General features: G+C 45.1%; 1 protein-coding gene across 1 annotated transcript; it reads right to left on the reverse strand.

The window, feature by feature from the left end:
* Positions 1 to 8,928: 8,928 nt before the first annotated feature.
* Positions 8,929 to 11,178, reverse strand: DDIT4 (DNA damage inducible transcript 4). The gene is made up of 3 exons (XM_072628228.1): positions 10,997 to 11,178; positions 10,613 to 10,863; positions 8,929 to 10,289 (listed from the first exon to the last, which is right to left on the reverse strand). The coding sequence occupies exons 2-3, from the start codon at positions 10,788 to 10,790 to the stop codon at positions 9,799 to 9,801; spliced, it is 669 nt and encodes a 222-aa protein (XP_072484329.1). The 5' UTR covers positions 10,791 to 10,863; positions 10,997 to 11,178; the 3' UTR covers positions 8,929 to 9,798.
* Between the last annotated feature and the right edge of the window lie 16,451 nt (positions 11,179 to 27,629).

Below are 27,629 nucleotides of genomic sequence, written 5' to 3' on the forward strand. Positions count from 1 at the left end.
GTTCTATCTCCTTCTTGACAAGAAATTCCCTGGCTCAAAAACCCTTATTGATTCTCCAGCAAATCTATAATCAGACTCTGTTCCAACTATCCAAATTTATTCCCCCCTGCCCTACAGCATTCACCCTCTAGTCTAATTAGACTGGATTCCCTAATGTCCCACAAAGACACTATACTCATCATTTTGACCTATATGCCATTACTATATGAAAGGTTGTGAGCTGCCTGTGTACAATATGTATATCCACATGGCTTGTCTAAATGTAACTCATGGGAGACATTGATAGATATGGTCTGGACAGTCCCTGAGAATAGGAGAGGGGTAAGAGAGCCTTCAGAATACCATCAGGCTAGCACTCTTTACTCCAGTCTCTGAGGGAATATCAGACCAGACTTACATCATCCTAACTCCCCAAAGAGTACTGGGCCAGGGATACAATAGTAGGTTCAAAACAAAAGCCACTTCCCTGCTCTTTCTTAAGTAAGGAGAGCTACCCCAGGCTGATACCTTCAGGTTTGACTCCTTCCCACCAAATGCTGGTTATACAAAAGACCATCACCCACCTAGCACAGAGTGGATGTGATAACTAAATAGTAATTGTTTCGCTTTTACCCAGGAACCTAAAGGTCTTCCCCTCCCAGTTTGATTTTTTCTTTTATTAAAAGGGCTATCCTTCGAGTAACTTAAAGAAGCCATTAAACGAGTGTATCTCACTCAAAGTGAGACTGTGATAAGACCTTAGCCTGAAAGGGCCAGGGTCTCACACTGCATCCTGGGCCATCTCCAGTCGTCCTGATGAATATCAGACCACTGGACCCAGATGGCTCAGGAGGAGAAAGTGAGGTTGGTGACCTTGCACAGCCCTGCCTCACTCAAATCAAAGTCAGCTGTGAGTACGTCATCATCTTGATGTCACGGTCCTCTTCTGGAACAAAGAAGAAATGCAACAAGTTATACAAAAGACCATCACAAATATTGAATATGGTGAGTACACCTATTTATCCAAGCAAATGGAAATGGAAATCAGAGATGTTCTACGGATTAAAGTATATCAGAAAATGCATGAAGTGAATGAGCTCTTTAGATAGGAATGAGATGAAATCTCAGCTCAACCAAGAAAGAGGCACCAAACTCAGCCAGGGTAAAATATCCCCCCTCTTCTTCCTTCTACTTTTCTTCTCTCCCTCCTCCTCTTCCTTCTTCTTCTCCTTCTTCTACTCCTTCTTCTTCTTCTCTTCCTTCTTCTCCTCCTTTCCTTCTTCTTCTCCTCTTTCTTCTTTTCTTTCTCCTCCTCTTTTCCTTCATCCTCCTTTTTCTTTCCCTCCTACTTCTTCTCCTTCTCTAAGAGTAATCCTTTTTTCTCCCAAGTTCTTGAATCAGTACTGCTCCTCTTGCAGGAATGCACCAGGATTCTCCAGCAATCCTGAGTTACCACCTAAGTAGCAGTGTGAGAAACACCCCAGGCTTAGGTGGAAACCTAAGTTAGAATCTGTTGTTTAGCCCTCATTTATCCATCTCCACTTTGGAGTCCCATCACAACTGGAGTCTGTAACTGGGAGGATGACCTACCATTCTTTTATTTTCCACATTGTTTAGTATTTCTTATGTTTCCTCCATCATGAAATGTGTGCTTGTCAATGGGTTGATTAGGAGGAAGCTCAGGGAAAAGTGGGAGACCCAGCTATATGGAAAAATCCATCTCATGAGAAAGTCAAGCAACATTTTATTAAGTGCCTGCTACGTGGCAGATACTGAGCTAATTGCTGGGGACATAATGACAAAAAAAAAAATCCCTCCCCTCAACAAGTTTATTTTCTAATGGGATAGGCAACACATACATATATAAGCATATACAAAATACACATGTAAGTATGATTAAAGAAACATGTAAACAGATCCATGGTTTTCTTGGAGGAAAAGGCACTAGCATATGGGAACACCAGGAAAGACCTCAGGCACAAGTTGCTTCTTGAGCTGGTCTTCAAGGAAATTAGTGTGGGGGAGCATTCCAGGCCTGGGGTGCAGCCCCATGGAGAAAGGCATAGGGATGGGAAAGAGTCTCACCTGTGAGTAAGAGCAAATGGGCCAATGTGGCTAGACCATAGATTCATGGAGGAGAATAATGTATAAGAAGGCTAGAAGGAGACCATGTTGTGAAGAGCTTTCAGTGCCGAATGAAAGAGGTTATATTTGATCCTAGAGACAGTAGTGAGCCTTCATAGGGGATGATGCAGCCAGACTCATACTTGAGGAAACTTATTTTGGCAATTGTGTGGAGGATGGATTGGAAAGCGATGAGACTTGAGGCCCAGAGTCCTGTTAGAGGGCTATTGTGATTATTCAGGCCAGAGGTGATGAGAGGCTGAATCCTGGGTATTTCTTCTTGGTTCCTTTCCAGAGTCAGGCTATCTCATTGAACATCCAATAGTTGGCCTGCTACTGCAGAGCAGCCCCACTTCAGAAAGGCGGGAGAGGGAGGAAAAAGGACCAGGTGCCGAGTTTTCTCTCTTGCCCTCCTAGTAAAAGAATGCAGAATGTCATCAATACATTTACAAATATTATTTCTCTGTTGTTAAATTGCATTTTTCAATCGGCAAACATTTATTTTCTCTTCTTCCCACCCTCCCTCCATTTAAAAGGAAAAACAAAACCCTTGTATAACAAATATACATAATCGTAGATTCACTTTCAATTTCAAAAATGTTCAGAAAATAGACCACAGAGATCAGCCCCTTAATTTAAAAAATTATTTTATTTTTAATTTATGTAATAAAACAAATATTTCCATAACATAGTATAATAAAAACAGTTGCACACGAAGCTGCAAATCTACTATGTATAATTTACTATTCTTCTACATACACAACAAAGTTGTCATGCACAAAGAGCAGCATTCCAGACGCAGGAAGTGACTTGACCAGAGTCACACAGCTAGCAAATAATAGTAGAGGGAAAATTCAAACCTGGGTCTTCTGATTCCAAAACCAGAGTTCTTTTTCCTCCAGCTTAGATGAATGATCAAGTGAATGAGTGAGAAAATGAAGGTATGAAACAGGGAGGAAGAAAACCACCATCCAAATCTCAAGAGTCTATGTGGCAGGTGACATCCCCCACTTTTATGTGGCAGAAGGAGTCTCATTTCCCCTCACTCCTACATGTTCTAAGATGTTGTCAAGGACCAGGAAGGAAATGCTGTTTCTACAGTGGGGTCCCAGCATGGACTTGTCTGACTTTAATGAGCCACTTTCTAATTTATTATTTATTTTTTAAAGAATCCTTTTTGGTTATAATTACAGGGTCCCTTAATGATCTATTAATTGGATCTTGCTTTTTTGCTTTATCTCTTAAAGGCCTCCTGCTGGGTTGGCCTGGCATCTCCTAACCTGCACTGGGTCTCGGGGGAATATGTCAGCAGAGTTGGGCTCCATAAATGCAGCCAGGGCTGATTCTCACTAACTTACAAGAGCCTCTGAAGTCATCGCTACGGTCTTTCAGTAGCTTTCTGCTTGGTCTCTCAGCCTCAAGTCTCTCCCCACTCCAGTCAATCTTCTACTTTGCTGTCAAATTGATCTTCCTAGAGTATAGATCTGACTAAGTCACCTTCCTATTTAATAAACTCTAGTGTCTCTGTATGGCCTCCAGGATCAAATATAAAATCCTCTGTCTGGCTTTGGAAGTCTTTCACATCCTGACCCTTTCCTATCTTTACATTTTTCATATACTGTTCTCCTTTCCACATACTCTAGTGAAAATGTCCTTTTTGCTGTTACTCAAAAAGGCAAATTTCTCTTTGCCTTTTCACCATCATCTCCTGTGCCTTGAATGCTCTCTCTCATCATCTCCATCTCCTGGCTTCCTTCAAGATCCAGCTCAAATCCTATCGTCTGTAAGGAGGCCTTTCCTGGTCCACCCATCCTGCTAGTAGTGCCTTTCATGTATATATACAGTATTTTGCATGTTGCCTTTCCCCATTAGAATATAAAGTTCCTGAGGACAGGGACAGCCTTTTGCTTTTCTTTGTATTCCCAGTGCTTAGCATAACGCCTGGCATGTAGTAAATGTTTAATAAATGATTTTGCCTGAATGACTGTGTCTAGGGTCATGTATCCTTTGAGCCAAGTGTGCAGAGATTATAAATCAATCGGTACAGCCATCAACAACATTGCTTGAGGGACCATCAAGTGGAAAGAAAACTGGATTAGCTAGCTGGAGTTCTGGCTCTGCCATTTACTAGCTTTGAGACCTTTGGTAAATCATTTAACCTCCTGAGTCTTTCCTTCCTCATATGTAAAATTAACATTACAATATCTTCACCTTACTCAGTTTTTGTAAAGATTGTGTGCAAGAATGCATGAGATGATGCTTTATAATCACAAAATGCTAAATAAATACAAATTACTATACAATTCTATGCACCCAGTTTGTAACCTAGCCCTATAGAAGATGCTCTGGGACATAGAGATATATGAGAGAATTCAAGGGAGCTTATGGTCTGGTTACAGTGATAATTATATAATGATTCCATTGGAACAGACCTCAGAGGCCCTCTAGAACATCCTATCCCTGATTGCTAATTCCTTACATCTATCCCTAATAAGTGGTTGGTTGAAGAATTCTAGAGAAGGCTGAAGACCTAGGAAGCAAGACCTCTAGGACAGGTATCATAAAGTAACCCAACTTACTTTTGCATCTCTGTAATTAGAGTTAGAAAATTCTCCCTTAGGTCAAGCTGAAATCAGACTCTCTGAACTACTGCTAGGATAATTCCACCCTTTGAACTAAGCAGAAAAAGTCTAATCTCTTTTCCAGGTAAAAGCCCATTAAATACTTGAAAACAGCCAATGTGTTCCTTTTAAATTTTCCTTTCATTCTTTGCTCATTCAACCAATTTACCTGTGGCAGTCTCTCAAGAACATTGATCATCTTTCCTGCCCTTCTCTGGATGTCTTCTAGTTCATCAATGTCATTCCTAAAAATGTCACACAGAGACCTGAACACACCACTCCATGAATAGTCTGACCAGGCCAGAGTTAAGCAGGCCCACCCCCTTCCTCTCTCCAGATCCTTAATGAAGGGCAAGGTCAAATTAATTTTGTGGGTATGACAAACTATTTACTCATGATAAGTTTGTAGACAACAATCACCAGATTTTTTTTCCTGATCTGCTATATAGTGATACTTTCCCATCTCCCACTTTGTGGATTTTTTGAACCCAAGTTCAAAAGCTTTACATTTATTTGCATTAAATTTCATCTTGTTTTATATTTGCCCCAGATTTCTAGCCTATCAAGACATTTTTGGATCTAGATTCTATTATCAATAATTCTATTTTTCCTAGTTTTGTGTTATCTGAAAATCTGATAAAAAATGTCATCTCTGGGGGTTTTTCTTAGAGTCACTAATAAAAATATTAAATAACACAGCTTCAAGCACAAATCCTTCCTCTAAATTGACATTGAACTAATTCATGACTACTAGTTGGTTCTGGATCACTTCCAAATCTATCTCACTCTAACATCTAGCCAAGATTTTTCTATCTGGTCCACAGGAATAAGGTAATAGTCCATCAAATATTTTGCTGAAATCTAGGTAGACTGCATCTATAGAATTTTTCCAGTCCACCAATCTAATGAGCCTGTCAAATAAGGTATTATGGTCAGTCTGGCATATCCTGTTCTTAATGAAACCATACTGGCTCTTTGTGATCACTGCTTCCTTTTCTAAATGTTCATTAACCACCCCTTTAATAATGTAGCCTAGCATTTTGTCAGGAGTTGGAATCAAGCTCATTGGCCTATATACTTTAAAAGATCTATTGTCTTCTTCTTTTACAAAATTAGAACAACATTGCAGATATGGGTATAACCTGTACACAAGGCAATAAGAAGACTTGAGGGGAAGAGTAGAGAACACATAGTAAGGAATAGTAAAAAATTAGGTTGGGTAGGTCAGCTGGAACTAGATCATGCATGTTCTTTAAAGCCAAGCAGAAAAATCTGGTAATAGGTAGTCATTGTTGATTCTTGAGGAGGTGAAGAAAACATGATTATGTAGTAATTGAGAAGGGTAGGAAGGTGAAGATGACCCAAATTAATTTTACAGGCCAAATGAAATGATTATATTTTAATTAGGAGATTGGGTTTGGTCATAAAATGGAGTTGTAGAATTTTAGTGCTGGAAGGAGAAACTGAAAATTGTTTAATCCTGTCCCCATTTGATATTTATGTTGGGAGGAGGGAAACCTAGACTGGCAAATATAATATAATGGGAGGTATAATGCTATAAATAGTAAGAAAGCTCATTCGTTCTGAAGTCAGATGACCTGGGTTCAAATTTTACCTCTGAATCTTACTATTCTATAACCTTGGGCAAATCTCTTAATATTTTTGGATTTGCTTTTCCTCATATGTAAAAAAAATGGGAAAGGGGGATTAGAGTAGATAGCCATTTGGTTCCTCCTAGGTCCATAGTCATCAAATGAGATAATATTTGTAAAGGATTTTGTAAATCTTGGAAGTTCTAGATAAATGCTAGTTATTTTTATTGTTGTTATTGAACTCTTTTTAAAGTAAATGAGTGAAGTTGTGCCAGACAACAAGTGCCATTATATCTCTGCTCAGACTTTAGCCTAGAAAGAAAAAAATAATAATCTTCCAAATATTGAATTGAGTTGAGTACTGAAAGCAAGAATTTTAAGCTTTCTCCCGAGGTTGCTTTAGGTTTTTACAGAAAAATATCCCTCCATTTTTGGAAGACCCTAGAGCAGGCTGGCTCAGGCCTGGACTAGCTTTTTCTCACATCACAAAGGAAGCCAAACTAAAGAGATTTTCCATTTGGAGGACATGATTGGCCTGTTATTTCCTGGGACTTGGAATAATAGCAACCCACATTTATATTCTGCTTTTCAAAGTGATTTCTTAGCAACAATCCTGTTAGAAGGGTAATGAGGACCCTGAGACCCAGAGACTCCAAAGCTACAAAGCTGCTAAGTGTCAGGATGAAATTTCTCTGGCTCAGACCCCTCTTCTGTCCTCTCAGACATGACTAAGGTAACGTGTCTTACCAGAGGCAGACAGGACTTGGTGGGACAGTTGGCTGATGGAGGCCCAGAAGTGCTTCTAACTACCCCTACCCAGGAGAAATCATAGGTTTTCTTTCTGCACAATGAGGCTAAAGGGGGCTTGCTTTCCAAAGAGCCTCAATAGGTCCCTCGAAGGTGAGCAGTTACTGCTCTCACAGCATTTCCAAGGCATCAGTTCTACATAAACACCAAACATCGGTTCTCTTCCTAGGACCAGACACAGTTCTTTCTCTGTCTCTCAGGGCCTAGTGAGCACAGCTGTGAGCCTTGGCCCCATCCCAGCATCCCTGGAAAGCAGCATGAGCTAGTCCCTAGAGCATGCCATTTCCAGGGACTGGGCCTAGCTTGTGGGAGCTTTGCACAGCCCCCAGCCCACTCTAGGCCTGGCTTGATTTCAGGCTAGAAAGTAAGAAGCAGCAGCCAGTCCAGTGGGAGGTAACTTGTCAGATTGGCAACCAGGCCTCCAGCTCTTGTAGAATGCTGGTCTAACTGGATAAAGATGCCATCTGGAAGCATAGGCCAGGTGGGCATCTGGGACAGCTTAAACTAGAAATGAGGGTGGCATCGTCTAAGAAGAAGAAACCTCACGGAAAGGCTCTGAGTCTGGAAGGCTTTGAAATTCCATGTTACTAAGCTCATTTATCCCAAGAACAATTCATGCTTGAAGTGTCTCCTTCATGCCCAGACTTGTTATACATGGGGAGCCATACAAAGAAAAAAGAGAAGACCCTGTCCTCCAACAGCTTGGACAAGTCTTGTTGGGGAGGAAATACAAGAACTCAGGGGACACTAAAGATGGCACGATTGGTTCAGCCCACTACTGTTAGGGAGAAGAGAGAGATCGGCCGGCAATGTGGTTTGAGAGGACCTGGATTCGAATCCTTACTGCCATGTTACTGTGTGACCTTGGGCCTCCAAGGTAATTAGACTGGAAACTGAGGTCCATTCCAGCTCAAAAGCTATGTTTCTATGTTGGAATATTTGTAAACTGCTTAGTACAGTACCTGGCACTTAAGATTTTGATCAATGCATCATGTTCCCTTCCCTGTTTATTGCCCTCTAATGATCTCTTTCTGCTCTGATGCTACAGCCTTACTGAGTACTGCAGGAAGTCTTCAGAAGACTTGGAAGATAAGTAGTATTGAGACAGTGGAATGAAAGAACTTGGTTCTGGAAAGAACTTAGTTGAAATGAGGAAAAGTGGAAGCAAAATGAGCTGATAAGATTGGGATTGGCTTTGCTGAAGCCTAGGGCTAATGGGTTGGGGGTCTCAGGATTGAAGAGGTCAAAGTCTAGTTTATGGAGGGTCTAGAACTCAAGCTTGAACTTGGTCTGGTTGATTGTGGGGAGCTGATGAAAATCTCTTAGAGACTTATCCTGATAATGAGTCTCACTAGAAAGGGGGGCAAAGGAACAGATCTGACTTTTTTCATCCTGCTGAGCGTACCTGGAGTTGAAGGAAGAGTCAACCTGTTGGTTGTCTTTCTAAATAAATTCCCCTGAAAAATGACTAGGAAGATGCTCACACCTACCTAGGACATCCAAGGGACTTTGAGGTTAAGCCCTCCCTCAGCAAGTGGGCTGACATCTTTCAAGTATTCCAGTGAAAGACTTCAATCCTAGTACCAAAGATAGAAGCTAGGCTAGTTACTTGGTGATGCTCCTGGTCATTATCTATGTAGAGAGAATTAAAGAAGGGTCAGATGCAGAAGTGGACATCCTAAGATGGAAAAAGACTATTGAATCAGTCCATAGCTAACACGCCCCCTTCCAGACAACCCCCCTTCAGATCTTCAGACCCCTCTTTCACCCACTTTTGCACCAGTGATTTACGAAGGACAATCATATGTAACAAACTTGTTTTTATTAGAAAAGTAAAAAATATTGCATAGGTCTTAATACTTGAACATCAAGTGTATTCACGTAAACGGTTCTAGATGGAAGCCCCATATGGCACTACTTTGGGGAGGGGGTTCCAGCCCCCCCCACTGGTTGGCCCCAGCACCCATTCCCCCCCTTCAAGTGTCAAGATCTGCAGAAATCCCAACACCCAAACCCTTTCTGTGTTCTTACATTCGTGTGAGTCTCTAAGATAGCTGCCTAAAAACAGGTCAGTAGTAGTGAAGTTGATCCAAGAACAAACACACTTGGCCCCTTCAGACCCTGGTTTTAAGTCACACAGGACAAAAATGACAACAATCCTCTATGAACTCCCCACCCCCACCCCCACCCACCTTGTTAAACACAAGCACACAAGAACCCCCTTTTGCAAATGCACCAGAACCAACACAGCCCAGCTGCTCAGTTCTGGTCTCCACAACATCACCAGCCCACTACCTGTCATCTTCACTGTCAGTAACAATAATAACAATAAAATAAGGGAATTCATGCTACATATCAGTTTGTAGAACTGTTGTTGGCTCCTCATAGCATCTGAAGATCCCATCCTCCATCCTCCCCCATCCCCCACTGGGGAAGTTAATACCTCTCAAGGAGCCAGCTCTACTTTGCCCAGCCACCTGCACACACCTCAGGACTGTGGGAGACCTACACCCAAAGACAAAGTGAGCCTCCCTCTCTAACTTCACCCAGTGGCCGCTACAGTCAGTTTTCCACAAAGGAGGCTCCATCCCCTCCCCACCTCTGCCAGCTTGCTGTGTTCTTAGAAACGCCATCCCCCCTTGCAGACTGTCCTGCGGAGGTGCAAGGCTGGCCTCTCAACACTCTTCAATGAGGAGCTGCTCCGAACTGTACAGTTTCTTCTTAATGACCCGGAAGCCAGTGCTCAGAGTTAGAGACTGGCTGAAGCCAGGAGCGAAGGATGACGGCCCCGCGCTGAAGAGTCCCTGGATCTTGGGCCAGAGGCGAGAATCCAATCTCAGCACCAGGGTCAGCTGGAAGGTGGGCACCAGGCTGGGGTCCACGGCTAGCTGCTCCACACTGTGGCAGCTCTTGCCCTGCTCCACGCAGACATCAAGCAGGGCACCCCGGAGGCCGCAGGGCTCGCTGTAGGCCAAGCGCATCAGCTCCTTGCCCACCTGGGCCACCAGCTGACTGGGCATCAGGAGGCGGGCTGGGCGCTTGCTGCCCAGCTTGGCTTGGGCCAGGGTCTCTTGGAGGAGCTGCATCAGACTGGTACAGAGGTGCTCATCCTCCGGGTCGCTGAGCAGGTCGAAATCGGGCGACACCTCATCCATGTACTCTGTATCTGGAGAGAACATCGAGGAGGGTGAGCTCAGCGCCCGCAAACCAGGGACAAAGTGGGAGGACGAGAAGGGGGCGGAGCCAGCTTCTCTTGCCTAAAGGGCCAGCGAGAGCTCCGGTCATCGCTCACACCCCATTCTCTTCCTCCTCGGCCTCAGTTTCCCCCAACCCCGAATGCCACCTCCCCCCTATGGCAGGCAGAGCCACAAAGGGCAGCCGAGGGGAGCTCCCGGGGTTAACCCTTTCGGCGCTGCACTCCCTCCAGAAGCCCCCGCCCCCCCCCCCCCCCCCGGCCCGTTTTCTCCCTTTGCCCGGGGTCCAACTCACCCTCCTCGGGGCCGTAGCCACTGTTGCTGCTGTCCAACGACTCGCAGTCGGAGCTTTCCAGACTCGCGCAGCGGCCGAGCCCCTCTCCTCGGGCCGCAGCTGCCCAGGCCGAGCGCTGCGGCGGCTGGTCCGGGGTGGATGGCCGCGAGGAGGACAAGCGATCCCACAGCCCTGGCATGGCTGGCACCTTTTGCCGCAGCCGCGTCGGAACGACCCGGGTCAGATTCAAGGCACAGGTTGGGCTGGAGGCGCTGCAAAGGGGAAAGAGCACAGACGCGGGGGTCAGTCTGGGGGCTGGCACGGCGTTACCCCGGGGGGACGGAGGCTTCGGACCCAGGGCACGGTGGTCCCAAGCGCCCCCTGACCCCGGCCCGGAGCACTTACCAGCGGAGCCTGGGGAACCTCGGTGGCCGTGGAGGGCCGGCGAGCGTCTGAATGGATCGGATCGGGACAGCCTAGCTCTGCACAATGAAGGCGAGCCAGAGCCGCCCAGGCTTGCCCTCCCGCTCCCCCTCCCCCTGCGATTCTACCAGCTCCAGCCCCGCGGCGGCGCCTATTATAGCACTTGAGCGGAACGAGGCCACGCCCCCTCGCCCAGCCGGAGTCCGGGACCTCCTAGCGGCCCAATCTCCACCCGGGAGTGTGGCCCCGATGGGCCAATGAGAGCCGGGCGCACGTTCGCAACGTTCTCTCCTGCCTGGTGACAGAGGCCGGAGCCCTGCCTCCTTCCCTCTCCCCTCAGCAACCGGTGCGCTCGGCCTCCCCTGCCCCGCCGCCTGAGAGCGCTAGCCACGCCCCCCCCCCCTCCCCCCGGTCCTGCTGCTCCCCAGCCGTAGCTGCCAAGGTCCCCGGGGGCCAGCCGGGCCTGGGAGGATCGAGGAAAGACTTGTTTATCCTAGAGTCGGGTCGCTGGGACGGCGGGCCAAGGAGACCGGGGACGGAGCTAGAGCATGAAAGGGGGGGGCGCGCTGGCGACCTCAGCCTTCACCTGGGAGGAAGGTGGGGTGGGGGAGGAGGGCGCCCAGAAGGGGAAACTGTTGCAAAGAACGCAGTCCCCGGGAGCCTGTGCCAGCTGCGGTCACATCGGGGTGTAGGGGCGAGCGTTTGTAGGAACCCGGCGGGGACCCTGAGAAGCCGCTGACCTCAGCGCATTTTAACCCTTTGAGATCCCAGCCCGCCCGCGCCCTCCCTCCGGCCCCCACCCCGGGATCCCCATTATTCTATCAAGGAAAGGATGGGGGGGTGGTGGTGCACGGAGGTGGGGGATGCTTTCCTCGAGGGGGTGTAGCTCTTTGTGCTGAGCTAGCGGGGGGAAGGGGAGTAGGTGTCAATCAGCTTGGTAAGCCGCCCCTCCCCCATGTTACACACCCCTTCCTCACCAGCAAACGTGCCCACCCGCCGTTACTTGGTAGCTGCCGGCTGGCAGAGGGTGTGGGATGACTCCTGGGAGAGAGGAAGGTTTAATTTTGGGGAGAGGGATCGCCCTGAAGAGGTCGTGCACTCTAAAAACCCCAGGGGCCAAGCGTGGACCCCCACCTCCACATCTCGAGCATCTTCCGCTACCCCCCCTCCCCTGTAGCCTGGACACTGCCCCCTCCCCAGTGTCTCCAAACATCGGCACCCCAGGAGAAGAGTTTAGGGGAGCGGGCGGCCCTAGTGTTCGTTGCAGAAGGTCACAGGTTCAGGACGGCTCTTTATGCTCTGGGACACGGTCACTTGGTCCCCCAGTGATAAAACCTAGAGACACAAACACTGAGCCGGGCTTCTGCAGGCTGCTAGCTGGATCTGGGCAAACGGTGGCCCGGCCAGCGGCTAGCCACCGGGCCGGGAGCCTCCTTTGCGTCCTAGCGCCGACCTCCGCTCTCTCCCAGCCTGGGCTTTGTGTAAAAGACTCAGAGCATTGCGTCATGACCTGGGACCTAGATGGAGGGGAAAACCCCCACTGGCTGCAATGGGACCAAAAGGTTTCATCAGACCGACTGGGCTGCAGGAAATCTGGGTTGACGACAGTTAATGCTGGAGGAGGGTGGTGTGTGCTGACACGCTATCAGGAAGGCTGGGGCCGAATCAGAGGATGGGAGGTGGTTGGGATGGACGTGACCTTTATTTATTTTAAGACTTAATCAGGGGCATAAGGACGGTGATGGTAGCGGGAGCAGGATTTGCATCAGACGGGGAACTAACAAGATTAGATGACCTCTCCAAAGCTGGCAGGCAGGTGGGCAGGATGCCAGGCCACTAAGCAGTTTCCAGGGACTCAGGCTTCTGCTGCTCCTGGCAACACCCCCTCCCTAAAAGAGTCTTAAAAGCCTAGGGTGTCTACTCAAGCTACCCTGCAATGAATAGTCTTAGAGCCAGAAGAAAGGCCCTACTTAGGCCAGCCCTCTGTTTCCTCAACTGGGGAAAATGAGGCATTCCACTTAACTTCCTATCCTAAGAACCAGCTTCTAAACGACCCTTGGGCGTGATGGTGGGATTATTGTCCTCAGGTGCCTAGATCTCTGTCCCTTCCCAACTCCTTCCTGCTTCTGTACCTCACTTCTTGTTTCTACCCAGTTCTCTCCACAATCAGAGAAGTCTTCAAAAAACAGAATAACGGTCTAGTTTTGGCCTGGAGAAAAGAACAGGGGGCAAGCAGATGGTTCACTTTTCAGCAAGACCATGGTGCCCAGCATGGGGAGGAGGAGAGGAAAGAATGGGGCCAGATGGTGTTGGGGATGAGGAATTGGGGGTGCCTGTGGTTGTGTCACTCATCTCATGGTGCTGAGTAACTCGTCATCAGTCATTGGATAGATAAAAATGTCAGCAATAGTGAATTCAGTGAAGAGGGAGAAGAGAAAATGAGTCAAGTGAAAGGGACTGACAGAGAATCCTGGAAGCTATTTCTGCTGCTCAGCTGAAAAATTACCTCTTGTTTCTCAACTTTTTTCCACATCTTTCCTCTGTCCCATTCTACTTCACATGAATCAGTATTTGTTACGTATCTTACCTTTTATGCCACTTCCCCCCGTCCCCCCATTAGACCATAAGTCTCTTGAAGGCAGGAATACTATCTCAAAAAACCCCTTTATATTCTCAGCAAGGCAACTTGCTGAACACAGTAAGAGTTTCATCAGTGTTTATTGACTTGAGAGGCTGAAAAACAATGAGAAATCCAACTCTATTCAAAAATGTGGATGTGGGTCATTTTTTTTTTAGAAGGTACAGCTATCCAAAGGGACAAACCATGGCTTGTTCTGAGATACTTTGTGGACAATACCCATGGAGCGTGCCTCCCATCAACTAGTCTTGGGAAGCTGAAAATAGCCTTTAGGTTACAGAAAGACACCCAGACTAGGCCTTGCTAGGGCTCTTCAGTCTTGTGACCAGTGGAAGTAGGGAAGACTGCCTGGGGCCAACAGTGCAATACAAGGGGTGGATTTCACCATGTGGGGGCGGATTCCATTCCTCCTGGGGCAGAGGTCCAACTTGGTGGACACTGCCAGGCTCTCCTGCTCCCCTTGCTCAGCTCTGCAGAGAGGAATCTCTAATGTAACTCCCTCACCCTACAGTCCATATAGAGGAGTGGGACCAGAGGGGACCGATGAAATCCTTCCTAGGATTACGTCAGTCAGAGCTGCAGCTGATGGCTCCTGGCTGATCTGGGTGGGTCAGGTGGTCCCGGTTGCACCTTTTCAGATTCTTCTCCCAAAGATTTTGGTCTTCCCACAGGCAATTACTTGTTTTTTATTCTTTTGTGTTTCAGCATCCTTTCCCTGCCCCCACCCCTACCTCCACCCCCCTTTCAAAATGTAAACTCTCCGAGGTCTGGGGCAATTTCCTTTTATAGAGTTATCCCCATCGACTTGCTCCCTAGAGGTGCTTTAATAAATATGTGTTGAATTTAGTAGATCAAATGCCAACTCCTATGTTAAGACCTTTCCAGGTCAATCAATCAAGCAAACATTTATTAAGTGCCTACTAAATGCCCATAGTCGAACAAAGATCAAAGCAAAACAGTCCTTACCCTCAAGCAACATTTATTCTAACTGGGGCTAAATACATAGATTGGTGGTCTGAGGGAGTTTGAAAACCCTGGGTTTAAATCCAACCTCAGATTCTTACTAGCTTGGTGACCCTGGGCAAGTCATTTTATCTCTCTGCTTCATTTTCCTCCTTTGTAAAATGAGAATAATAGTGGCATCTATTTCAAAGGATTATTTTTGAGGGTCAAATGAGATAACACGGATAAATTAAAGCCCTATACAAACTCTTAACATCATTATCATAATTTCTATAAATGCTTAAACGACAAGACGATTTGGAGGGGTACAGGAGGAGGCACTAGCAGGTGGAGGAGATCAGAGGCTCAGGAAGAATCTGGAGCTGGAATTGCCTGAAAAAAAACTGCAGAAATTCCCTAGCTGCCATTCCACCTCTCCTCAAAAAAAATCACTTTGTATTTACTTTAGTATACACTATATCTGTACAAATTCTCTCTATAGAATGTAAGCGCCTTGGGAGTAGGGACTGCTTCAGGTTAGTTTTTCTATCATCAGTTCAAGAGCACATGCCTTAATAAATGTTTGTCGATTGATTAGTTGAATAGATCTCTTAATCTCTGGGGCAGTGAACCTCTGATGTACTTAGAAAATTCCATATACTCCCTCCCAGCCTCCTTCCTATCCCAGAGCACACAGATTTGGGGGCATGTCTAGACATTCTCCTTGTAGCATCTGCCTTGAAGTATTCTCCATGACCAAGGCTGAAGGGTGTGGCTTTGCTTTTTGGGGCCAGTGGGGTGGTGGTGGTGGTAGACTTCTAAATGACCTCTGGGGTCTTCTCTGGAGAATTATGGGATACTGAGTTGGATCTCCAGGAAGATGGGGGGAGGTAAGAAACTACTCCGGGCTTACTCTAAGGAGGGAGCCTGGGTAGGCTGCCAACACCTTTCTTTTTAAAGTACTTTAAAGTCATTGTTAATGGGAATGGGGGTGGTGGTGAGGAAGAGACCTTCCTGAGCTGGAGCTCTGACTTTGGAGGTGGAGGTGGGGGCTGCCCAGGGTCCCACAGGAAATCAAGAGCAGATTTCAGATCTCTAGCCATTCAGGTCAATGTCTGGCCATTTGGCTACCCAGCCTTCTGAGCCCCATTCCCGTGGGACACGCACTGCACTCTGCAATTTTCAGTCAATGAGCAGTAACTATCCAGACTGACTCGGCCCCTCCCTGTTTACGCAGCTTATGTCCCCAGCACTAGTTCCCAGGGCCTCACTCTGGCAAGCCACTTTGTTCGGGTTTGGGGAGTCAAACCAGATCTGGGGGGTGGAGAGAGGAGAAGCAAATCTGGGAACCAGAGAGATCAAGATGGCCAACTGAATGGTTGCCTGGAGGTCCCGTTCAGAGCCTTTCTCCCAGAGGGCATTGCTGGGCACAGATCTGGGTCAGGACAGGGACTAGGGAGAAGCATTCTTTTCCTCAAATATTGGGGCGGGGTGGGCTGGGGGTGGTGAGAGGTGAGATGTAGACAATGCACTCTGTAAAATAATAATAGCTTGCATTTATATAGTGCTTTCGGGTTACAATGCCCTTTGCATACAGTATCTCATTTGGTCCTCATTAAAGAACCCTGTGAGGTAGGCAATAGAATTATTATTCCTTGAGAAAAGTGGAAAGAGCAAAGGTTTGCATGGGAATTAGGAAAGTTGGGTGCTTATCCAGTCTGGCTTCTGCCACCTCCTCTCTTTACTACCTTGGGTAAATAATTTCCCCTTTCTAGGTTTTTTTGCTTAACTGTAAAATGAGACAGTCTCTAAATTCTCTTGAATTTTTAATGGATGGAGATTATATGATGAGAAAATGGAGGTTTGGAGAGATTTCAAGTTTCTTAGGGTTGTGTAGTTAATAAAGGTGGTGGGATGGGGAACAGAACCAGATTCCCTGAGTCCCTTAAAGCAAATCAGCTATAGGTTGTGATTTCTCTACTTCCCCCTATTGTATTGTGAGGTGTCTGACCTCTTCAGTCTGTAGGACAAGAAAAACAAAAGAGTGTGTGTGTGTGTGTGTGTGTGTGTGTGTGTGTGTGTGTCTTTCTGGTCATTGATGTGAAAAGTTTCTTGGAAATTCAGCTTTAGAAACCAGTGCCTGGTTTCTAAACTCCAGACAAGAGCCTGTAATATCAAGAAACTGTTTGAAAATCCGGGAATCTTTTTATAGTGGAAATACCAAACACGCTGTACAGTCTTCATTTGTTTGTTTGTTTGTTTTTTTAGGGACCAACTTTATTGTCCCCTTTTGGCTGATGAGGAAACTGAGGCCCCTTGCCTTTTGTTCTTACAGGGAATCAACTCTGTTTTCTGAATATTCATTAAGTACCTTGTGAACCAAGCACTTTGTAATATACTGGAAAAGATACAAAGATTAGACAGAATGAATATGATTAATATACAAATAAGCATAATACAAAATAGGTCATGCTAATTGCTTGAAAAGAAGAAAGGGCGTTTCTAAGTAAGAGGAGGGAAAGATAATTTTCACCTGGATGAGAAGCAGGGAAGGGTTCACGGAGGAGGCAGAATTTGAGTTTAATTGGGGAAGGGGTATATTCTAGACATAGAACCCAGCAGGAGAGAGGCCTGGATGTAAGCAGAATAATTTGATTATAAATGGCGTTTGTATGTGGAAGGGAGAGTGGGAGATAAGTCTGGGAAGGTAATCTGTGTAGTATCAAACGATGACGGTCCTTGAATGCCAGAATAAGGAGTATGCGTTTTATTTGGTAGACCTCTTCAAGATTTCGTACTACTCCAAATCTAATCTTTTGAAGGGGAATTACACTCTGAGCCCCGACTTCTAGCTCCAGTACCTCAACTCACTTGCTTTGTAATCTTAGCAAATCATCTAACTCTTATTCTTTGTGTGTTGTGGTACCGAGCTAAGTACCCGGGATACAAAAATGAAATACGACCCAAACCTTGTCTTCGAGAAGCGGAGGTGAGACCCAATTCACAAATTAGTGTGGATATGACATGTACAAAGAGGTCCAGGGTCCCCCTCTAATAATAATAATTAGTCCAGAGTCCAAACGAAAAATCCTTCTTAACTCTAGAACCTTCCCTGGGTTAATTATTTCCTATTTATCCTGTACGTAGTTTCGTTTGTTCATATATTTTTACACGTCCTGTCCCCCATTAAATTGCAAACTCCTTGTGGCCAGGGACTATCTTTTGCCTCTTTCGTATCTCCAGGGCTGAGCACAGTGCCCTGCACATACTAGGCAGTTAATAAATGTTTATTGATTTTTTTTGCTATGACAATCAAGAAAGGAGAGATTGATTTTTAACGTTGGGGTTCAGGGAGAGCTTGTCAGGGGATATAAAACCTGCCCAGGCATGAGCTGAGACACAGAAATGAGAGCAGGGCAAGAATTTTCAAATGGAACCCTGAGCACTTTTTTGGTTTGGCTGAAAAGTAGAGTATGTGAAGGGGCTCGTGTGAGGCCAGGGTAGAATCCAATTCATAAGGGCCTTAAATGCCAGTATAAGAAATCTATACTTTATTTGGTGGCAATGGGGGGACACGGAAGGTTTCAGTGTAGACAAATAATTTGATCCAATTTGTGCTTTAGGAAGATAATGGAAAACAGTTTTAAGAATGAATTGATGAGAAGAGACTGGAGGCAGTAGATGGGTTTGGAGACACATTGAGGGCTTGAACCAGGGTTGTTTCAGTGACGGCGGAAAAAGAACAGACGGCAAGGATATTGTGGAGAGAGAATCAGCAGGGTTTGGAAACTGGAGCTGTGAGGGAGAGGAAGAAGTGAAAGATGTCTCAGGATACTTAGAAATCTTTTTCTTTTCTGTAAAATGAGGGGGTTCGACTGTGACAGTGGTTCCCATTTAGTGGTTTGGATGGTTTGCTGGCACTTGAAGCATTACATAATTGTAAATTATTAATAAAATTATTTAATATTCCCTCCTCCTAATTATTTCATATTAGATATGAACAGTATGTTAAATTACTCTAGGGATTCACAACATATACTCTTTTGTTGAAAGGGATTCCCAAAACAAAAGAAACGCTGGGAACCACTAGACTAGAAGATCTCTAAGGTCCTCTCCAACCCTTAATTTCTGGGTGATTCACTGGTAAATGATTAGAGAGGGCAGAGGGTACTTTGGAATCCCCTCTAAGAAGCCCATCTTCTCAGTCTAAAGTCAAAAAGACAGAAAGAGGCATCAGAACTGATTTTTTTTGATACAGAAAGCTCCTAAATAAAGAAACTCCCTCCTTTCACTGAGGCCGGTTGACTGCTTTCCTTTAACTTAGAGATTTAGAGAATTGTTTAGAGCCCCAAGAGGTTAAATTACTTGCCTAAGGTGACAGCCTGGAGCATAGTGGAGCCAGCTCTAATCTGGAGGCAACCGGGAAATTGTCAGTGTAAGAATTTACACTTCAGAAATCAGCAAATGCTGCAGATCTGGGCTGGATTTCTTGTTTTATATTGTCTAGATTAAAGAAAGTGATGGGGGAAATGTTAATAATGCTAATGAAACTTAAAAGTCTGTCAAGGTACATTCGCTCCTTTCTGCCTCCTGACCCTTTCTCTAAACTTTTACCAGTGCACTCTGGGAACAGTGAATACATTTTTATTTTATTGTATTGTATTTTTTTTTTTTTTTAGAGACAGATCTTCCTGACTCAGACTTGCTCTCAGGTCACTGTACCACACAATTATCTCAGGAAATCTTATTACCAAATGTTCCTGCTTTGGTCTGTGAGGGGAATGGATGGAGGTAGGGAGAGGTACTTAGAACTGTTGATAGTCATAGAGCTGCTTTAAAATTTACAAAACTTCTACCCATGATCTCATTTGGGTCGCCAATAGCCTGATGAAGGAGGCAGTTTCAGTGTTCCCATTTTACAGATGAGAACAAGAGTGACAAAGAGGACCAGGGGAGGCTCCAGGACAAGTGTGATTTTTGTAGTTAAGTCTGAGCCAAGATTTAAACTAAGGTTTTTTGTGATTCCAAATCCAACCCCCAGCTCTGTTTCTAACCGTAGGAGGGTGCTTTTGCTAAACTATAAACATTAGTTTTGCTTTTTGTAGACTAAGCCCTAGATGTTTATTGAAGGGGCACAGGATACTGAGGAGAGTTGGGTTAGGGCAGAAAGGAGTAGGGGAGGGAGAGTGAAAAGAAGAGGGAGCTTGGAAGGGAACAGAAAATGGAAACTTTTGGCAAATTTCTTCCCCAGAGGCAAGTGATTGAAAACTAGCCAGGAATGATGAGTCCCATAAGAGCAGCCCCAAGTCCAACCTCAATCCTAGAGAGTGCAGCAGAAAGAGGATTTTCTTTCTTCTCAGGTTAATACCAAAAGAGAACAAAATAACCTTCCACTGAGCAGGAGTCATTTTCTTAGATTCTGAACTAGACAATCTACTTATGTATTCTAGCTGAGCAGTCCTGGGGCTGAGAGATGCTGTCAGAGAATTAGAGGATGTAGTTGGGGGTGGGGAGGAGATAAGTTCCATTCTTTTCTGTTATCAGAGAACTTAGATCTTCCATAAGTAGGCAGTATCCTAGTGAATGCAAATCACCTCTAGTTACACTGAAATTCATAGGATGAGTGAATGAATGAAAAAGCATTTATTAAGTATTTACTAATATGCCAGGCACTGTGCTAAGTGCTGGGGAAGCAGGCACAAAATTGAGATTGTCCCTGCCCTCAATAAGCGCACACTTTATTTTATTTTATTGTAAATAGTATTTTTTCCCAATTACATGTAAAAATTGTCCTCAACATTCATTTTTATGAGATTTTGAGTTCCAAATTTTTTCTCCCTCCCTTTTCCCCAAGATGGCAAACAATTCGATATAGATTACACATGTACAGTCATGGAAACATTGATCATGTTGTGAAAGAAGAAACAGAATAAAAGCAAAAAACCACCCAAAAAAAGTGAAAATAATATACTTCTATCTGCATTCAGACTCAAAGTTCTTTCTCTGGATGTGGATAGCATTTTCCATCATGAGTCTTTTGGAATTATCTTAGATCCTTGCATTACTGAGAAGAGCTAAGATATTCACAGTTGATGCACAGTGTTGTTGTTACTGTGTATAATGTTCTCCTGGTTCTGCTCACTATTCAGCATCAATTCATGTAAATTTTTCCAGGTTTTTCTGAAATCCACCCCAAAAGGTTACATTTTAAAAAGAAGAGAACCACAGACAAAGCTAGGGGTGGGAGTGGGATTGTAGGCAGGGATGATTTAATTTGGTCTGGGAAGCCACAGTGACAGTGAGGATCATAGTTTTAGAGGTGAAATGGACCTTAGTACTCATCTGCTCATCTCATTTTACAAATGAGGAAACTGAAATTCAGAGAAGTGAAATCACTTGCTCAAGGTAACATATTTAGCAAGAGATGATGATGATGGTGATGAGAGATAAAAGATGGATAGGTGGATAGATAGATGATAGATTGAGATATCCATGTATCATCTCTCTCTCCATCTATTCATTCATCTCCCACAGCCTCAAGGACAAGCTTAGTGTTCCTCTTGATTCACAGCAAACCCAAGTGAAAGGGGTTTTGGAGAGGAGGCAAAATTCCCAGAACTGGTTAGATAGTTCCTAGAGACCAGAAATCAGTGAGTCGGTGCATTCATGAAAAGCCTTAAGAGTGTATTAAATAGGTGGCTGGATAGATAGATAGATGATAGATGGATAATTAGATAGATTGATTAATAGATGAATAGAGGAGGTAGGGAGAGGGAGAACATGTAGTATTAATTTACTTATTATATACCAGATACTGGGCTACAAATACAAGCAATCAAGACAGCCCCTACCCTAAGTTTGTGAGGAAGAGGAGAAAGAAGAGGAAAGTCTGAGCGACAGAGGTGGAATTTGAACCCAGGTCTTCAGGACTCAGAGCCAGTGAACTTTTTACCATAAGCTCTCCTCAGCCTCCATAAGCAGTCTTTTAACCACAGATTTCTGGGACTTTTGTGGTTTCCCAGATTCCCAATCTTTGAAGAAGGTTTTGAAGGTCAAAACTCTGAACTCTTTCCCCTAACCCAAACAAAAACACAAACAGACCATTCTGTAGAGAATGCTTCTACATTGTTACAATATGTCAAATGATCCCATTCTCTCTCTCTCTCTCACACACACACACACACACACACACACACACACACACACACACCTTTTTTAGGAGATGGCAGTCATCTGGTTAAACCTTGTACTCTGGGCCTTGCAGAATGTCACTGTCCCAGGCTCATTCCCGTGGAGACTCCTGTCCTTAGTGACAGGAGAAGGTCACTGAGCCTTAATCTTTCTGTTCCTTCCAACAGAAACATGTGATAGAACAAATTGTTACAAAATGTCCCCATAGCATAGACAACCCACAAACACTCATGAAGCTTACCTGATCTGTGCCAGGTACTGTCCGAGGTGCTGAGGTCATAAATAAGGCCAAAGGAGCTGACACTCTAAGGAGGACAGTAAACAGCTAGGTACACGTGAAATCGATACTGACTAAATGGAAGGTCATCTCAGAAGGGAAGGCATTAGCAGGTGGGGAGGGGACCAGAAAAGGCCTCTTTAGGAAGATGACAATTGATCTGGGGCTAAGAAAGCCTGGCAAACTAAGGAGTAAAGTGAGGCAGGGAGAGCCTTCCAGGTGTGGGAACAAGCAGAGTTGGTGATGGTGGATGGAGTATTGTGTGTGAGGAGCAGCATACAAGGAGGTCTCTTGTGTACTCTGTGCCCCCAGTGATACTGGTCACCTTGCTGGTCCTTTAATCAAACACTCCATCTCCTGAGTCTAGGCTGCTCAGGTTGTCCCCCATGCCTGGCACTGTCCTCCTCCTTTTCCTCCTCTTCCTCACCTTCTATTTTCCTTGACTTTCTTCAAGTCTCAGTTATAGTTCAAGAAATCTGTACCAGTCTCCAATCTTTGTGCCTTCCCTCTGAGACTACCCTCAATGTATCCAGTCTATATCTTGTTCATACATAGTTGTTTGTCTGTTGTCTCTTCTTTTACACTCTGAACTTCTTGTGGGCAGGGACTGGTTTGTTTTTTCTTTTTTTCTTTTTTTTTCTTTTTTGCCCTTTTTTATATTACTGACGCTTAGCACAGTGCCTGGCACACAGTCAGCTCACTGACTGTCTGATTTGAGACTCAAGCTCCAGAGAATGACTGGGGTTGGAAATATAGCTCTGCATATCAACTGCATGCTAATTGTACCCTCACTAGCTGGTGAGAAAGCAGAGAGCAAAAAAGAGAAGAGGGCCAAGGACAGAGACCTGGGGGATACCCATGGTTAGGGTAGTGAGCATAGAAGAGTCAGTAAAGGAACTGAGAAAGAGTGAGCATTCAGGTAGGAGAACCAGAAGGATTGTAAAAACCAGGGTGAGGAAACAATATTCAGGAAAAGATGGTGAGCAACAGTGTCAGATAGTATAGAGAGATCAAGAAGGAAGAGGATCCAGGAAGGAAGGAAGGAGAGAGGGAAGGAGTGAAGGAAGGAAGAAAGGAGGGGAGGGAGGGAGGGAAGAAAGAAAGGAAGGAAGGAGGGGAAGAGGAAGAAAGGAAGGAAAAAAGGAAGGAGGGAAAGAAAGAAGGGAGCATTTATTTAGCACCTATTATATGTCAGGCACTGTGCTAAGTGACTTACAAATATCGTCTTATTTGATTCTCACAACAACCTTGTGAGGTAGATGTTATCATCATTCTTATTTTACACTTGAGGAAACAGAGGCAAACAGAAGTTAAGTATCTTTCTAAGGGTCACACAACTAGTAGGTATCTGAGGCTGGATTTGAACTCATGTTTTCCTGACTCAGCAATTAAGAGATCATGGAAAAGTGTAACTGGCTTTTAAGTCAAAGGTTGTGAAGCCAGGTCCTACTCTGTGACCTTGGGAAAGTCACTTGACCTCTGGCAGCCTCTGGATTCTCATCTGTGAAAATGAAGGGACTGGGCTAGCTGAGCTGTGGTAACTATAGGATCACAGCAGGATGACTGTCACTGGAAGAGACCTTGAAGACCATATAGTTCAACCTTCTCATTTTAAAGATGAGGAACTATGTCTCTGAGAAGTTATGGATTTACCCAATGCCATAGAGTAAGAAAGTTAGTGAAAGAGGTAGGATTGAAACACAGATCCTGCAAGTCCAGATGCAGGAGTCCCACTACTCCACCTTGCTTCAGGTTCTGAAGTCTATAAACCTATAAGTAATGCAATTCCCTGCCTCTGTTGTCCTTCTTCCTTCTTAGAGCAGTGGATGGAGAGTTGGACCTCAGGTAGGGAGGACTTGAGTTCAAATCCAGTCGAAGACACTTATTAGCCCTAGGACCCTGGGCAAGTCACCTGGCCTCTCTGTCAGCCTCAATTTTTTCAGCTGTGTAATGGGGATAAGTGGAATAATATTTGTAAAGCACTTAGTACATAGTAGGTACTTAATAAATGCCTGTTCTCTTCCCCACTCTTTCAGTCTCATAGGGCCTGGATGGGGAGACCATGTCTTGTTTCTCTCCATTCCCTCTGATTTGGGGGAAAACCTCAGGAAGCCCGTTGTCTCAGGAAGTGGGGCCCATAAACACCTTCTGCACGCAGTCCGTTTTTCATCAGGAAGGCTAACAGCTTCGCATGAATACATTGACTCACTGATCTCTGGTCTCTAGGAGCTGCCTAACCAGTTCTGGGAATTCTACCTCCTCCCCAAAACCCCTTTCCCTAGGGTTTTCTGTGAGCCAGGACAGGCACTGAGCTTGTTCTTGAGGTTGGGAGAACTGGACACAAAACATAGAGAATTCAAAGAACCCAGGTGGTAACAAGGGGGCTTCCAAAGGCCTTGCTGGCTCTAAAATTCAGAAACCATGGTCCGTTCCCAGTTGTACAAATGATGCAGAATGAAGAACATTTAAAAACAAACAAACAAACAATAGCAGAAATATTGTAAGCACTCAGAAAATAAAGCAGATAGGACAGTAAAGAATGGTTTTTTAAAAAAAATTTTGTCCAAATTTAAGTAGTTTGGAGTTTATGGCTTTTTGGGGGGATCTTATTCCTCATTCCATATATTTGAGGAGATTGTTATTCTTACAAAAAATATTCTTACAAAGAACTGGAGGGGGAAAGAGGTTTTAGGAGAAAAAAAGAGCTAAAAAAAACCAAAACCCACCACTAAAAACTAAAAATGCAAACCCAGGAGCTGCTGTAGCAAGTAGAAGCCTGGGAGCTGTTTACACAAGACTCTTTCCTTCGCCTGTCTGTTTCTTGGCCCCAGCTGGTTTCTGCTGCCCTCTGGTAGAGTCCAGTGGGGCCCAGCCCAGCAGATTAAGATACTGACATCCCATCAGCTTGCTCAGCTGGGTAGAACCAGAGAGAACCTTCCAGCACTGATGGAAGATGCCCTGCTTGAAGCAGGAGTGTGAGCTGTTCTGGGATGCAGACTGACTTTGGCTCCATCCTTCCACACCTCCCCTCCTCCAGTTCCCACCTGCCCTCCCTCCTCAGGCATTCAAAGATAAAGCTTTGGGGGAGCCGGATCTCTCTGCTACATGGATTTGGGTTTGCAAGGAGCTAGTTTCACTCCGCAGGAGATCCATCAGTAATTAGATTTAAAGCTAGATTAGGCCATTTCTGAATTTGTTTGTTATCCCCTTCCCCAGTTATTCTTTTTTTAAACTCTTGCTGGTTTGGGGAACTAGACTGCAGCAAAGGAGTAAAATTGACTTTCCCCTGAGCTTTCTGTGGCTTTGCTCCCTGTCTGAGGGAGGCGCCCCTCACCCCTCACCCCTGATCGCAGAGGTGATGAACAGGAAAGTGGAGTCTCAACACCCACTGTACTACCCACTTATTCCACCTCCCTTCTCCAAGGCTAGGTGGGCTCTGCCAGGCACAAGTTAAAAAAAAGCCACTTCTAAGGTGACGTGCTGAGCTGCTGACACTAGGGCTTTGTCCCCTCTGACCCTCAGCGTGGGGGACCCATATGCTAATGAGGCTGAAACGTGACCCAGAGAACGTGCTCCTGGGGGAAGCAGGGGCCTGGGCTTCAGTCTGCCTAGTTGCATCAAGAAGGGAAATACAACCACACAGTGGCTGAGTTAAGCATTTTTTGGCCAGCTTGGGGATACTTGTCTGGGGGAGGGACTGCACAGACACCCTCCTTCGGACCCAGGCTGGCAGAGGGAGGAGGAGGAGTTTGGAACAGCCTGGAGGCTTTTAGTACTTGGGCAAAGAGGAGGCCATTGTACTAACCCAGAAGTTTTTCTTGGGATGGGGGTGGGGCGGGATGGACAGTTGGGAAGGTTCCCAGAGAGGGGACTGTGACTCACTGACCCAAGTCTCTGACCCACCCAAAAGAGTTTGGAGGGAGGGAGGAGGGAACCCCACTCAACTTCAGGGGCTTCTACTCCTACCCCTTCATTTTATAGATGGAAAACTGAGGCCTGGAGAGGTGAAGCTCATCGTCCAAGGTCACATCAGAGGTAGTATCAGCAAACATTTGTACAGCATCTACCAGGTGCTAGATATAGTGCCTGGCACCCAGACTGGATGAAAAAGCAGCTTATCTTGGGGGTAAAAAGGGGGAGAGATTGGCCTACAAACTTTAAACCAGGGGTTCTTAACCTTTGTTTCACAGACACCTTTGGCAGGATAGTGAAGCCTGTGGATCCCTTCTCAGAAATATGTTTTAAAGTAAACAAACAGGCAGCTGGCCTCAAAGTGGATAAGACACAACAAGGACTGGAGTCAGGAAGACAGTTCAAATATAGCCTCAGACCCTTACTAGCTGTGTAACCTTGGGTGTGTTCCTAACCTCTGTTTGCCTCAATTTCTTGATCTGTAAAATGGGGATGTAATCCCAGTCCCAAAGCCCATTGATATGGGACTCTCTCCTCCTTTGTGGAGATGAATGGCCTGCCCTCAATGAGGGATGAGGCAGAGTCGGTAAGAGCTCCAAGGAGGGTGATACCTACCTCCCAGGGTTGTTGTAAGGATCCAGTGAGATGAGAAAGCTCTCTGCAAACCTTAAAGCCCTATATAAATACTAGCCATTATTACTGAAGGAAATGCTACATTTTAGTTAGAGGTTGGAAAATAAATATGACTTTTTTCCCCATGAATCTAAATTCATGGACCCTCTGATACCTGACCCTATATTCCTTAGAGGGGAGAGAATGCCAGTGGACTCCAGGTTAAGAACCCTTGCTTTAAACAGATAAATAAATTATAATATTCATTACATCACGGTAAAATATAAATACAATATTAAACAGATAAATAGAATTACAGGGAGAGAAAATATTAATGACTTTGGAGCTCAGCAAAGGCAGCTATAAGCAGAGCCAGGAATCCCTAGGGCCCCAAATTTGAAGTCCCAAGGCTCTTTTTCTCCTATACTACCTGCCTCCTTTCTGATGCTCTTTGATCTCCCCTTCCCTTTACATTCCTCATGGTAGTGGTGGTGAAGATGAAGCTGGGCCAAAGAGAACAACTTTTTGTGTGAGGTCTGTGATAAGGACAGTCAAACTTCACTCTTTCCAGGAAGTTTGGAAAGCATCTTTGAAACCAACCTCGTGAGAGTTAAAAAAGAGGAGTAAAGTGAAGAAAATCTTTATACTCACCTTGCACAAAGGATTACTCACCCAGGCCAAAGATTAGGAGGGTGGCTGTTTCTGAGTCTGACCTACATACCTATTTGCCTCTTTATCCTTTTATGATCACACATGATTATTAGGTAGCATTCTTTTATACTCCAAGCTCTCCTTGCTCTAAGGTTGCTGGGTGAAGCATCTTGCTTCCAAAGGATCCAGGTTTCACTCTCTCTGGGAATTTTAAAACCCCTGTCCAAACTTTTCCCCAGCTGAACATCTTAACCAAGATACATCTTAGTATCCAACAGACCTTGAAGACCAAAGGTTAGCTCCTTTGGGGAAGGGAGTGATGGTGGAGGGATGTAATAAGCATTGGCAACTGTTATTATGCTTGGTTGTCTTTTTTAAAAAAATGCTTTGTG

Source organism: Notamacropus eugenii, chromosome 1 (genome assembly GCF_028372415.1).
Source record: "Notamacropus eugenii isolate mMacEug1 chromosome 1, mMacEug1.pri_v2, whole genome shotgun sequence".
Taxonomy (NCBI): Eukaryota; Metazoa; Chordata; class Mammalia; order Diprotodontia; family Macropodidae; genus Notamacropus; species Notamacropus eugenii.

Coding starts and splice junctions, on each gene's coding strand:
- DDIT4 (XM_072628228.1), bottom strand. CDS start 10,790: ATGCCAGGGCTGTGGGATCGCTTGTCCTCCTCGCGGCCATCCACCCCG. Junction 10,290..10,612: donor TGGCTACGGCCCCGAGGAGG/GTGAGTTGGACC, acceptor TGTTCTCTCCAG/ATACAGAGTACATGGATGAG.